This window comes from Neophocaena asiaeorientalis, unplaced genomic scaffold (assembly GCF_003031525.2).
Source record: "Neophocaena asiaeorientalis asiaeorientalis breed wild unplaced genomic scaffold, Neophocaena_asiaeorientalis_V1.1 scaffold78, whole genome shotgun sequence".
Taxonomy (NCBI): domain Eukaryota; kingdom Metazoa; phylum Chordata; class Mammalia; order Artiodactyla; family Phocoenidae; genus Neophocaena; species Neophocaena asiaeorientalis.
The window spans coordinates 15,618,057-15,631,508 of NW_020175018.1; the positions used below are offsets into that span (position 1 = coordinate 15,618,057).

General features: G+C 55.9%; 1 protein-coding gene across 1 annotated transcript in view; it reads right to left on the reverse strand.

The window, feature by feature from the left end:
• RAPGEF1 (Rap guanine nucleotide exchange factor 1) overlaps positions 1–13,452 on the reverse strand; it is a 116,697-nt gene that overhangs the window by 26,176 nt on the left and 77,069 nt on the right. Inside the window, exon 12 of the mRNA XM_024762754.1 lies at positions 13,112–13,314. Coding sequence (XP_024618522.1) covers positions 13,112–13,314 — 203 coding nt within the window. The remainder of the gene's footprint in view (positions 1–13,111; positions 13,315–13,452) is intronic.

Below are 13,452 nucleotides of genomic sequence, written 5' to 3' on the forward strand. Positions count from 1 at the left end.
CCTGGCTCGGCTGCTCTCCCCACCGAGGGCTGTGGGGCCTGAGCATCCACAGTGCCCTCCCCCGGCAGGTGCCATGCTTCACCTGGCCTCTCAGGACAGCCATCCAGGCGTGGCCTTGCTGGGGATGGCAGAGGGGTGACGGGTTTGGCTTTGGGGACTCTCCATTTCACCTCTGGAGGATGCTCCCCTCACAGTGAGGCTCTCTCACTGGCTGGAAAGGTGCGCAGAGAAGACCTTGAGTGAAATGCACCAGCCAAGGGATGGAGGGATGGGACGGCCCGCTCCTGGGAGGCCAGCCTGTTTCGGGCAGTGGCTGAGGTCTCACGCAGGAGTCCGGTCCCCGGGCCTGTGGGGTGCTCACTCCCAGCACGCAGGTGCTGCTATGAGATATGCTAGCAGATACCTCTCCCCTGGCCGTGACCCCATCTAGTTTACGATTCATGGTCAATGCTGCTATGGTCGGGATGTCTGCGTCCCCCGAAATTCTTATGTTGAAATCCTAACCCCCAGGGATGATGGGACCTGTGCCACAGAAAAGAGGCTCCAGGGGGCTGCCTCACCCTTCTGCCACGTGAGGACAACGAAAAATCTGTGACCAGGAAGAGGGCCCCCACCTAACCATGCTGCACCCTGGTCTTGGACTTCCGGCCTCCAGAACTGTGAGAAATAAACTTGTTATTATAAGCCATCCAGTCTCTGGTATTTTGCTACAGCAGCCTGAACGAAGTAAGGCAAATGCCAACTCTGGAGTCCTGACACGTCCTCACTGACGCCCCCTCTTGTCCATGCCCCATGTAAATGTGTTGGGCACTTAAGTGAGCCCTGCAGTAACCAAGCACCCACTTACACGCACACGCAGGGCGGTGCCTTTTCTGGGAGGCGGAAGAATTGCCTAGAGGGCACATTCTCCAGTCACACAGACCTGGGCTTGGGTCCTGGGCTCTCTCTCTACCTGTGTGACCTTGGGCAGGTGAAGTAAGTTCTCGAGCCTCAGTCATTTCCTCTTTAAAATGGGGATGAAAACAACAGTTCTTCTCTTACCGGGTCTCTGTGTGGATTTACTGAGACGCCCCATAAGTCCCGCTGTGTGACAAGCCCTCAGTGTCAGCTAGCCTCTCCTGCCCTCCAAAATACCCTCAGGAACTCCTCTAAAAACAGAGCCAAGGCATTTAATTGATGAACTCAATACATATTGACTGAATGAGGGGACACTTAGGAATAGATTCTAATGCTATTCACTGAAGTGCCTAGAACATCACCTGACCCAGCAGAACGTCCACTGCGCGTGTGGACAGTAGCGGACAAGCTTCCCTCGCCGTGCGGGAGGCTGGGGAAGCCACCAAGGGTGCGGACTGCAGGGGAGCGGGCAGCCACCAAGGAAAAGGGAAGGAAGATGCCCGTCTCTCGGACAAAGTGTCCAGGCCGCCCTCCGCAACAAGGCTGCAGCAGCTCTGGTATTCAAGCTATGCAGTCCTGCTGGGACAGGAGCCAAGCCGGAAAATCACCTTCCAGTGGGCGGGGAGACATGGTCCCTCCGGCGGCCCTGCACACTCATTCCCATACCACGGTCAACAAGCCCGGTCTCCACTGACTCCCCAGAGAAATGTTTCCAGGCCCTTTAAGATCATATTTATTCACACTGGCAGGGAGAAAGCAGGGCTGGCCGCTGAGCAGAAACACCCCTGCCTGTGACCACAGCCTGGAGCTTATCTTAGGGTCTGGCTGGTGCCCGGCTTTGCTGCTGCACTCCGCGGCAGGGATTTTTATTTATAGCCAGAGTAAGGCTGTTTGGGCCGAGGAGGAGTTATGACATGAGGGCCGCCTGTCTGGAGACGGCAGATCTCTGCAGAAGGTCTAGGAGTGCTGGTGCAAGGTGCTGGGGAGGAGAGCAGTTAGGAGGTGGGGGGCACCTGGCCCCCACACCAGCCCTGATCACACAATCAAAGCGCCGGCAAGAACCATCTCATGACGACGATGGTGACGAAGACGATGACAGCTATTCTTACGGAACGCTTCCTGCTGGTCAGGTGAGGTGTTAAAGGTTTTACCTGAATCACCTCGTTTACTCCACACGAAGTGCTGCTGTTAGGATCCTTATTACAGGGATGGAGAAACGGGCTGCATGGGAAAGCCACGTACCTAGTAACACATGGTTCGGCTCAGCAGAGACGGTGCTGGGGCAGCCATCTCACACTCAGGGAGTGCCCTGGGCACGTGACAGGCCCTAAGCGCGCAGTCCCACAGCGCTGCAGAATCCTGCCGGCTCACTCCACTCGGAGACCTCCTGAGGCGTGACCAGCCTGCAAAAGGCAGTGAGCCACGGCTTGATATACCAGCCGGGGACGCAGCGAAAAGATCTGCCCTCATGGGAGACTCAGGAGCTAGCACCCCACTCTTTTGAAAACATACACCTGAAAGAACCGCGGAGAGAGTCTCCTGGGTGTAAAGGATGAGGGAGGCTGATGTGATGTGTGGCCAGTCACATGCTAAAAAGCGAAGCCACCCGAAGCCGGCCAGGCACCGGTTTTCAGGGTCACTTCCTTTCCATCATATCCTGGCATGAAAAACGACTAGGGACAGGCCCTGTGTTGTGTTGGCAAGAAAACAGGAAAGCAGATCTTCACATGAAAAATTCTGATTCCTCAATATGACAGACGTTCCATTTAATTCCATTGATTAGCAGAAAGCTGGGGGAGCCAGAGGGGGCAGGCAGCGAGCCAGCAGCTGAGAGCTGGAGCCACAGGCCAGAGGACCTTGACTGGTACAGCTACTCCACGGTGACTTGGGCTGCAAGCTCTGGAGAACGTTCAGCTCTACCGGTCATGGGGAAAACGCGCTCATCGGAGTGAATGGACGTATTGTTGTGGGCAAGTGTTTGGAAGTATAGAGAATTCCAGAGATCAGTCATTACTGTATCCTCTTGGCTCAAACAAGGCTTATGACTTCAGTGTTTTTGGACGCTACTTAGCAAAACAGATAAGCTACTGGACAGCTTGTTTGGGGGCTTAAGTTTTTATCCATCATTTGTGAGAAAACATATTCAAGGGAAGGTGCTTTTCTAGGGTGGTGTGGGCTTCCTTCCCCTATGGAGAGCCAGTGGGAACCACAGCCCAGGGCCAGTCCTGGGCTCTGAGGATGCTTCTTTCAACCAGGGCCTGCAAGTGTTGACACGATATGGGTGTCAGTTATTTCTCTTGGAAGGAAGTAAAGCTTTTAGCCGCTGCAAAACACACACGTCCATGATTTCCTGGGGAGGAATCTCCAGGGAAGAACCACATCAGATTTGGTTCTTAGATGGGACGTGATCACTCCTAGGTCACCAGGAAGGATTCCTGATAACGGTCCTTGTCACTCCACGTGGCAAACTGGCTGGAAGACTGCTCGTCTCCTCTCTCCTTCCTAGTCCCAGTTAATTACATGTTTACGAAAGCCATCCTTCGGGTCTATCCTAGGTCCAGAGGGAACTTCCTTCTTTGATGTGCTTCTGTTAATTTATAACAACTACACGTTAGATAATGTCCAAAGATGAGTTTCCGAAGCCAACAGGCAGATTCTGAGGCCAATGCCACAAGCTTCTTCTCTGCTCAAGGTGAGGACAGACACTGTTGTTGGTCCCATCATGTGAACAATGAGACAGCGCTCAGCTCACCCAAGAAAGGCAACATCAGCTTCATGCTGGATTCAAAAAATACCTTCTCTCTTTTTGAATAACATTCTTGGTGGAGTCTATGTTTTAAACTCATTTCAAAATTCTAATCTGTAATTTTGTAACAAAGGATGTAAAAGAACAAAAATGTTTTGCTCAGGAGAATTTTAGGACAGATGTAAGTAGAAAGTTACTATGTTTCTTCTCACGTTCCGTATTTCTGCAAGCTGAATCACAAGATCTTCCTCGAAAGCACTACGCTTTTGGCCCACGGTTTCGTGGCTAAGTATATTCTTTTTTTTTTTTTTTTTTGGTATCACGGGCCCAGCCGCTACGCAGCATGTGGGATCTTCCCGGACCGGGGCACGAACCCGTGTTCCCTGCATCGGCAGGCGGACTCTCAACCACTGCGCCACCAGGGAAGCCCTAAGTATATTCTTGTGAGAACCTCCAATACGTTTCAGGATGCTCTGCATATTCATTAAATATTAACCTTAATAACATCAACTCTTCATAAGAAAATTTAGTAGAGATTCCAAAATGGTCTGAACTTAGTTCTAGAAATCTGACTCAACTACTTTGTACTCAGTTTGGATTTAAACAGCACGACAAGGGCTCTAATTTATACTTATCTTTAGCACTAGTTAGAGCCCGTAGCTACACTCTGTGTCAGAACACAAAGGACAAAAGCACGCCTCTCAACGTCCGGCCCGTGCCCGGGCTTTTCTTTCTCCTCAGCCTCATCGGGTCTCAATGCTAGTGGCCATTAAGCAATTCATAAATGTCAACTTGATGCTGTGTTTCGCAGGGTGGGGATCTGGATTCTAACCTTAGCTCTGACTTAAAACTCTGATCAAATGGTTCAGTTTCTCTATTCCGGTGCCTCCATCTCCAGAACAGGGGTAAACGTTCCATCACGGAGCAGGAAGGAAGGGCCTCTGACAAGTCGACAAGCAGCTTGAAAACATGAATGTAAAGGCAACTGTCAGTGTAGGAACAGCACCCTTTGGGTTCACATCACACAGGACCTTCATGAGGACCAGGGGCTCCTTTTGGTACCCGACCAGTCGACTGTCACGGACTGAGTCAGATGTACACGTGGAGTGAGGGGCTGCAGGGAAGTTCCTGTGTGTGAAGCAGCCTGCGGGTGCTGACCATCCACAATGCCGTGAGCGCCAACGACAGAGAGTCAGGGAGTCTTCAGAAGGAGGGGCAGAAACAGCTGGGTGGAGTGGCTGCTGCTGCGAGCCCCTGGGGCAAGGATCCCCAAGCCCCGGTCCTGCTTCTGGGCTACAACCAGTCCCGCCTCCTCGCTCGGCCCTTGCTGTCCACGGCAGGCGCGCTAGGCTCACTCCTGGACTCAGGCGGTGACCATCTCCTCCAGGGTGGGGGCCCGGCACCGAGCCGAGCTTCTCCCGCTCCGCTGTGGGCAGCAGAGACCTGGCGGGTGCTTGGCTGCCTGTGTGCCTCCTGCCTCGAAGCTGTGTCTCGGCTCAGAGGGGCGGTGAACTCGGGCGTCACACTGCAGGGAAGCGATGGCCACACAAGCACCCCAGGGCGTGGAGGAAGGGCGGAAAAGCACAGGGTGAACTTCCCGGAGAAGCCAAATCATATTTCAAGGGCCCAGCGACAAGAAGTGCCTGTGAATCTCTCGGCCCAGAGAGCCAGCCGCCAGAGCCTCCTGGGTCAGCAGAGAAGGAAAAAGAGGAAGAAAGAGAGTTCTCGGCCACAGCCTGGGATCAGTGCCTCTGATTCGTGGGGACGGAGAGCCTCTCCTGTTATGAGTCCGCTCAGGTTGTTCTGATGAAATGCTCGGAGGCAGGGAAAGACGGCCGGGATGGTGGGGTGGGGGAGAGCTGGACGCCTCCCTGTCACCGCTCCCAGTCAGGTCAGCGTCACAGAGCACCTGCGACTTGCTGCTGGGCCCTGACCCAGGTCCAAGGTCCAAGAACATAAAAAGCCCAATCCCTACTCGCAGAGAAAAAGAGCCTGAGCACTGCAGAAGAAAGAAGAACCACCCAAGGCGGCAACACTGCGATAATCCCTCCCTTTTTACTGAATGCCGGTGTGTATCTTGCACTAACTGCATTATGCTCTTTATGTGTGTTTTCCCTTTAATCCTCCCGACAACTGCACGCCCCCAGTGACAGAGGAGGAGGCGGAGCTGGGGTGGCACGCTCAGGTCCACGCAGCAAGTAAGGACAAAGCCTGGTGGGGAAGGGACTGGGGGAGTGGGAAAGGGCCGGGACAGAGGAGAGAACCCCGGGGGTGGGGTGGGAGGGGGGCAGGAGAAAGCGGAGGGAAGGCGGGGCCCGGGACAGGTGGGCGGCCTGGCCCTGCAGGGACGGGGTGACACTTCGGTCTGCCTGTGCTGCTTTGCGGGGAAGGAGGGCGGCCGGCTGTGGCGGCAAGGCTGGAAAGGAGGCCACGGTGGCCACACCGGGGACAGCGATGGGGTGGAGAGAAGGACCAGCGTGGGGTGGGCAACGGGACGGGCCACAGGGCTTGGTGACTGGGTGTGCACGTGTCCCGTGAAAACGAGGCGCGTACGTGGGGCTGGGGGGACACGATGAGCTCAGTTCTACCTGGGCAACTCAGTGGACGGGGGGAACACGCACAGAAATCACCAGGACGGGGGGCCGAGGGCGTTGGCCCGTCCCGTGAGGCAGGCGTGTGGCGGGGGTGGATCCCTAATCCCAGGGGGCCCACAGTCTAGCGAGGAGACACCAGCACCTGCCCATTACGCTCCGTGGTGAGGCCCCCCAAAATGGGTCAGAGCCTGAGAGTCCACGGCTTCCGGGCACCTGAGTGGCCCCCGGGTTGCCTGGGCCGCAGCAAGCCGCAGAGGCGCCCGCAGAGACTCTCTGGCAGGCGGCAGCATGGCCCTGGCTTGCCCGATGCTGATGGCGCCGGGGCTGCTCTCCAGGAAAGCCCACAGAGTCGGGCAGGCTGACGGAACAACGCCCCCCAGGAGAGGTCAGCTCGGGGACACACCTGCCCGTCCCTGGGCCCCAGTGCTGCCCACGGACACGCCCTCTTCTCTCAGAGTGAGTTCTCTCTAAGCAGGGCAGGAAGCCATAAGGAGAAGGTGGCAGCAGGAAGAAACAAGAGGCGGGCACGGGAGGCAGGAACACATTTTTCCCAGCAGGAGGGCACACGCTGTGCTATGACGTGCTGAGCGGCCGGCCCACTCGTGACTCCGGCCCACAATCCCTTTCTCACCTGGCTCCGTCGTCTCTTCTTTCCCGCCTCCTCCCCCTTCCCCGTCTGGCCTCCAGACCTGTCAGAGTGCCCCGGTCTCCGGGATGCCTGTGATGGGAGGTCGAGGAGGGGGCCGGACAGAGCGAGTCTCCCCCGGCTGGGCCCTGAAGGACACGTGTGCTGTGGCACGAGAGCCTGCGCCCAGCCCTCAGAGAGTCACTGTCAGCGGCTCCACACATCTCCCCCCTTTAAACTGAAGTCCTCAACATGACACACCCTTGAGTTTGTTACCCGAAAGATTTTTAAAAACAGATGACAGTTATTATGCGTATTTCCGAAGTTCTTCTTAAAACCTGGGTCTTCTAGTAGTTTTACTTCTCCAGAATCATTTCGGAAGCCAAGATGGTAAAGAAAGTATTTCAACAGATTCCTAGCATCCAGATAGATCTCTTGGTGATAGTAAATATCAGTTGGCAAAGAAAGGATGTATCAGAAAATAGTTCAGGAGACGGCAGAGTTTTCTAACGTCGCCGTTGCAATACCTGGAGGGCACTGGCAACCCCAACGGTTACTGACAGACTCTCAGTAACACCTCGGTCAAGGGTAAGGTGAATATGGACCCAACCCAAAACTTTCAAGATTGGCACCACTAGGGTTCAGAATGACAGAAAATGCAAGCCAGAGGAGGGAGATGGTGAGGAAACGGCACGTGGGACTTCAGGGTGAGGGGGGGAAGGGCTGGTGCTGGAGGGACGAGGGGGGGGTGGAGGTGGAAGGCGGGCAGCCAGCACAGGCTGGGCCGCAGTGAGAACAGGGCAGGCAGCCCAGGGGGTACAAGTGATGGAGGAGAATCCAGGGACAGGAGCAGACGCCAGCACCACGTCTGAGAGCTGTTTCTAGGAGGGCCCGCCACTCAAACCCTTACCAGTGTCACCAAGGGGCAGGCCCATTGCAAGGCCCAGCACAATCAGAACAGGAATGAGGGCGTCGGCCTCCCAGCCCGGGGGAGGCTGCACCTAGCTCTCCACGTCATTCTGGTCTCACGGTCACTCATCGTTTCCCTGAACGCCTTCTCCTATCAAACTGGTCTTAATACCCTGGACACCACACGTCAGTCCGGCTGCGCGTCTCCTAGGATTACAGCACGTGGTGGGAAGGACAGGGAGTCTGTGGACGGGGGGCTAAGCAGACCCAGCCGGAGACCGCGAAGAGGAGGGTGGGCGCCAGGCAGGAACGGGAGCGGGAACGCGTCTGGCACACAAGTGGGGAAAGAGCTCGAGACCGGCCTGAGCCCCGGAGGGCCGCACCCACAAGGCAGCTCGGGGAGCAGCTGGTATGGGGTAAGGGGCAGGACACGTGGAAGGGCTGGTACTGTCACTACCCTCCGGCCCACTCACCCAGGACCTCAGTCCTGCGTGCTTATACTTGACACAATCTTCCTTCCAGAATGTATGCCAGGCATTCCCGGTCTCATCTTCAGGCAGGGCCCTCGGTGTGGAACAACTTGGACTAGACTTCCCTGACCTTTATCTCCCTGAAATCCTAACTGTCCTTCACACCACCACTCAAGCGCCCCTTCCCCACGAAGCGCCGCCTGGCACTGTCCCGGCTCCACAGACCATCTGCGACTCTCGTGCTGTTACTCACACTCTGCCCGGGCCGGAGTCTCTTTTATGCCCAACTTATTCTGCCTACTCAATTGCAAGGGCTGCTCAAGGATGATGGGGCCATCCTACTCGCTCTGGATCCTTCCTGCTGCCTGACCCGCACTAGGAGAGGCTCCGTGCTTACAGAATTAAACTTATCCTGGGATCCTGGGAAGAGGGAACAAGAATGCTTTTTCAGCACCTACTTCATTTTACATTGAGCAACGCAGGTGTACTGCTCTACCATTCCCTTGGCAAGGTTTTCAATCTTCCTGTTACATGGCAGAAGTAACAGGTCACTGGACCAAGAACTGTGTGAGGTGTCTTCAGATTTGGCACCTGCTGTATTCCTATGAGGCAACCCTTGGGAATTCCATGCTGGACTGACGACACAGGCCCAGGGACATTCGGGAATAAAGGGCTGCTCTGAGAGCATGTCAAAGCCCTTCTGTCTGGGGCTCATCTTAGAACGTAGCAGAGAATATACGAAGAATACGCTGGTATTACACTAAATCATTTCTCCGGGGTTTCAGCATTTCAAATGTCAAGTGTTGCATACGTTTAGGCCATTACTAACAGCTCTTGAGGCCTGGAGGGACTTTCCTTTAAGTGAAATAAAGCACCTTTCTTAGCTCACTCCCCTCAGGCTCCTTTGTGGAGCTGCCGCTGAGAACACAACATTTTTGCTGCAAGATGCCGTAAGACTCCCCTACGTGCCAGGGCTGAAAACCATGACGTACTCATACCCAAACTTAATTAAAATGCCCTCAAATTTCCTTTAATTCCGTAGTAAACAGTCCAATGCACTGACAGTCTTCTACCCCAAACTACTCAAAAGGGATATTGTAGACACCCTTAGGAAAACCCACACTTCCTTTCTGTTCACAGAGGGGGGAAACTGTCAAGAGCTGGGATTGTCTACAAGCCAAGTTTAGCAAGATCTGTGAAAGGAGCTTGCCAGAGGTGCGTGCTGAGGAAACAGAGGGCGTCTGTGCACCAGGGCAGGGCTGGGGGTGGGGCGAGTGGTGTTTAGCCTTTCTACAGCACGTATGGTTGGTGCCGGCTCTAAAAAGCTAGGCCCTAGCACACTGAAGGGAGGACTGCGCCCCAAGGGCCTCACAACGGGCAGGTGCAGCTTAAACCGGGCGCTGGATGGCTCCCAAATACGGAAACTGGACAAGACCACACTGGGAACCCAAGTTTGGAGAGGTCTCCAAAAGTCACCATGTCAACCTTGTCATTCATAGAGGGAAAGGGAAGTGCAAGCAGGCTAAGCCACTTGCCCAAGCTCTCCTGTACAGAATCAGAGCAGAGCCAAGACCAGAGTCCAGAACTCTAAGAGAAAGCGCAATAGTAGTCAACTTTCTACGCTTACTGTGTGCCTGGAAGTCTCCTGTGATTTTACTCAATCCTCCCATTCATGAACTACTGTAAGAGGCAAGGAAAAGTACAATCCCAAAGGACAGAAATTGAGGCCTGGGGAGGATAAACCGATTTTAAGAGGAGCCCAAATGTGCCCCCTTGCCAGGTTCTTTCCCCTGACATCCGGAGTGTCACTGGGACAGATGAATTGCGTCAGCACAGCCACACTACGAAGCTGTGTCCTAGGCAATGACACACAGTTACTGTTGCTTTAAGCCACAAAGTTTTGGGGTGGTACGTTACGTAGCAAGAGTTAGCAAGAGCTAACTGATACAGCTCTCAAACTCAAACTCCGTCATGCTGGGTATAACCTGCTCTCCGGGGCTTTGCTTCCTACGTGAGGACTATTCCTTTTTAAACACAGAACACTACAGGGCTGACCCAAGGCCCAGTGTGAGAATGGAATAAAAAGGCCAAGACATCCCTGCCAGTTTATGCCTGGGTGATGACGTTCCAAGTGTGGCCGCTAAAGATCCCCATCCCACCGGCTCACACAGTCCTTTGGGCCACAGCCAGCCAACCACGCATACCCTTTCCCATCTAGGTGCAGGGGCCTGCGGAGAGACAGAGCCGGCGATGGGCAGCAGCACACACGTCGGGAGGCAGGAGCGACAAGGGAAAGATCTCGCTCACCGGTTTCCCAGTAGCGAGCAGCAGGGAGCGACTCACCGAGGGCACAGGTAAGTTGCCGTGCCGGCTGAGAAAGGAGTTAGAGACGGACACACTGATGCCCTGAGTGGCACTGCCGTCCTCGGGAGTGAAGGCCACTTTAGTTTGCTGGACACAGTAGGAGACAGAGGAGAAGGAAGAAGCAGCATAGGAGGCCTGCTGGACAGAGGAAGGAGAGAGAAGACAGGGAAGGAGGGAGAAAAGCAGAGAACAGTCAGGCATGTACACATAAAGGCTAAACAGGCTGCTACCCGACTCTGCTGGGACATTCTGGAGAGGGATGGCTTCCCGGCCCAGCTCAGGGGTTAAGGATGCCTGCCAAAGGTGACCTGGGTGAGTGGGCGCCCTCTTCACTTCTGGGTCCGCTGGAAGTGGTGGTAAGGTGGGAGGAGCCACGCAGACCTGGGTGAGTCCCTGCTCTTCCGCTTATTTCGGGCCCCAGACCCCTCTCTGTGGGGTGGCTGTGCTCCAGCAGAGTGCAGAGGGGGAGCCAGGCTGCCTGGGTTTAATCTGAGCCCCGCCATTCGTGACCTGCCTGGCCCTGGGCATTACTCAAAGCTCTCTGTGCCCCAGGCTGTCATCTGTAGGATGTGGGGAACACGGTGCTGGGCGGTATGCATGGAAAGCACTTAGAACCAGCCTCCCTCGGCGCACGCGGGCCAGCAGGTGTAACCAGCACTCTCACTTCTGTCTAGAAAAATGGGGTCACACTTCTTGCGTCTGCCCTGGAGAAGGGATGCCAAGCAGCCGGCACAGGGCATGGCACACGTGTGCCCGGGCTTCAGTCAGAGCTGGGCATGGCTCCCAATCTTCCACTTCTGGCAGTGGGCTTTGAGTCAGTCTCTCCAGCTCTCTCAGCCTCAGTTTACTTAAAATGGGGGTGCCAGGGGCCGTGGGGAGGATCGTGCGACACCATACGAAAGCCCCGGTGCTCACTCAGGGTGGTGTTCAATAGGGTGTAGGCCCACCTCCCGGGCCCCCGGCAGGCCTCTCCCCAGAGCTGCCCTCACCGCCGCCCTGCCACAGGTGAGGCCGTCTGACAGCTCTCTCATGCGGGCTGGGACTCGCGTGCGCTCCTTAGGGATCTCTCCCCAGTGCTCTGACGCCTATGGGCTACACGGTACAGAGAAGATGCCCAAGACCGGCCGACAGGCACACGTGCACTCCGGCAGGAGGGGGTGAGAAAACTTCACATTTCAACCTAACTGGCCCAGCTGTCTAACCAAACATTTTAGGTCAGAGGTCCCGGGGGCAGGCATTTATATTTCTGTGGTGACAATTTCTTCTTGAAATCCTAGAATCAATTTTCAATTTCTGTTCATATTTGGGCATGTTCAGGTGTCTGTGGGGTGACCAGGACAGGTGAAAAACTAAGACCCTGAGCACAACTGCTGAAACACAGCTAGCTGGTGGCAGAACTGCGACCCACGACTCCCAGCCCGAGCCTGGCCTTTCCTCTACTAGACCAGGCTGTCCCCCAAGAGGCTGGCTGTGGCTCTGCGGGGCCAGCCCCAGAGCCCGCTGAGTGTAGGAAGGCTTGGGGATGCCTGGGGCCAGGCATGCTCGAGGCCCAATCACAGCACTGCTGAGGCCCAGACAGTTTCGAGGAGTCACCCAGGGGCCTTTGTCGTCCGGTCGGCAGCTGCCTCCCAGAAAAGTCGGGGCAGTACCTCACGTCCTCTCGCAATGGATAAAAGGCGGCCTGGCCAGCCACCCTGGGCCCCTCGCTGGTTAAATCACTACCAAATTGACCAGCGTAAGAGCAAGACAGCACATGCAGCTCTGATTAAGTCGGGTCTCCTCTCCTGGAGAACACGGCTGGATGGGACATTTGGATTCCACACCCTGACCAGAGCCCACTCAGTTAGTAAACTGGTGGCAAAGAGAAAAGGGTTGAGAGGCGTACCCGCCGTGCCCCTCCTCTGGTCCCAGAGCTTCACAGCCTGCCCACGGCTGGACAGCCTGCCTCTCTGCCACCTACACGGAGTCCTTACACAGGAGGGGTTTTTGAAGGAGGAACGGTGCGCCATGCCTGAAACATAAAGCGGCTCTGTGCAAAGCCATCCTGCTTCAATAGAGCTGGTTCTCACTGGGCCATCCCCGGCCAGGGCGGGGTGTTAAATCACTGGGCAGAGTGAGGCCCATTATGTAAATCAAGTCCACAGATGGCCCTACACAGACCGTGCCCTGTGCTCTGATGGAGTCCCTCCTTTCTGGGAGGTCTATATTGGAGCCAAAGAAGAGAGAAAAAGGACCGTCAACAGAGAAAGCAAACATTCTGAGTACAAGCCAGCCCCAGCTGCAGGGGCTGCTCTGGAAAAGAAAGGTGCCACCCCCCAGGGTGGGGAGATGGTGCAGCAGGAGACAGGCCACAGCGAGGGCACGAGAGCACGGCCCAGAGCCCTGGCTTGGAAGGAGAGGTGCCGAAACCTGCCCCAGGACCATCTCAGTTCCTAGAGACCCGTCAGGATGAGAGACTGGTTGCTGGGGGTGGAACAGCGAGGGGCACCCGGGAGGGGCCGCTTACCAGCTGCCGCTGCTTGGGGGGCAGGGCGGGGGGCGGGGCGAGCTCCTGCGGGGCATCCCCGGCGCTGAAAGAGTCGCTGAAGCCATACACCTCCATGAGGAGCTTGTTCTTCTGCTGGTAGATGTGCTCCTTCTGCGGCGTCCGGTAGAACATGGAGGGCTGCGGCTCCGAGTAGTCCTCGAGCAGCTGCATGTAGGCCAGCACTGCGGACACAGGGGGGCACTGGGCTGGAGACCGCCGTGCACAGATGCCCACCCTACCCCCTCACAGCGGCCAGGATGAGGGCCCGGAGAGCCCACTCTGTACGACACTACCACGCGGACGCCCATGTCAAGGTGATG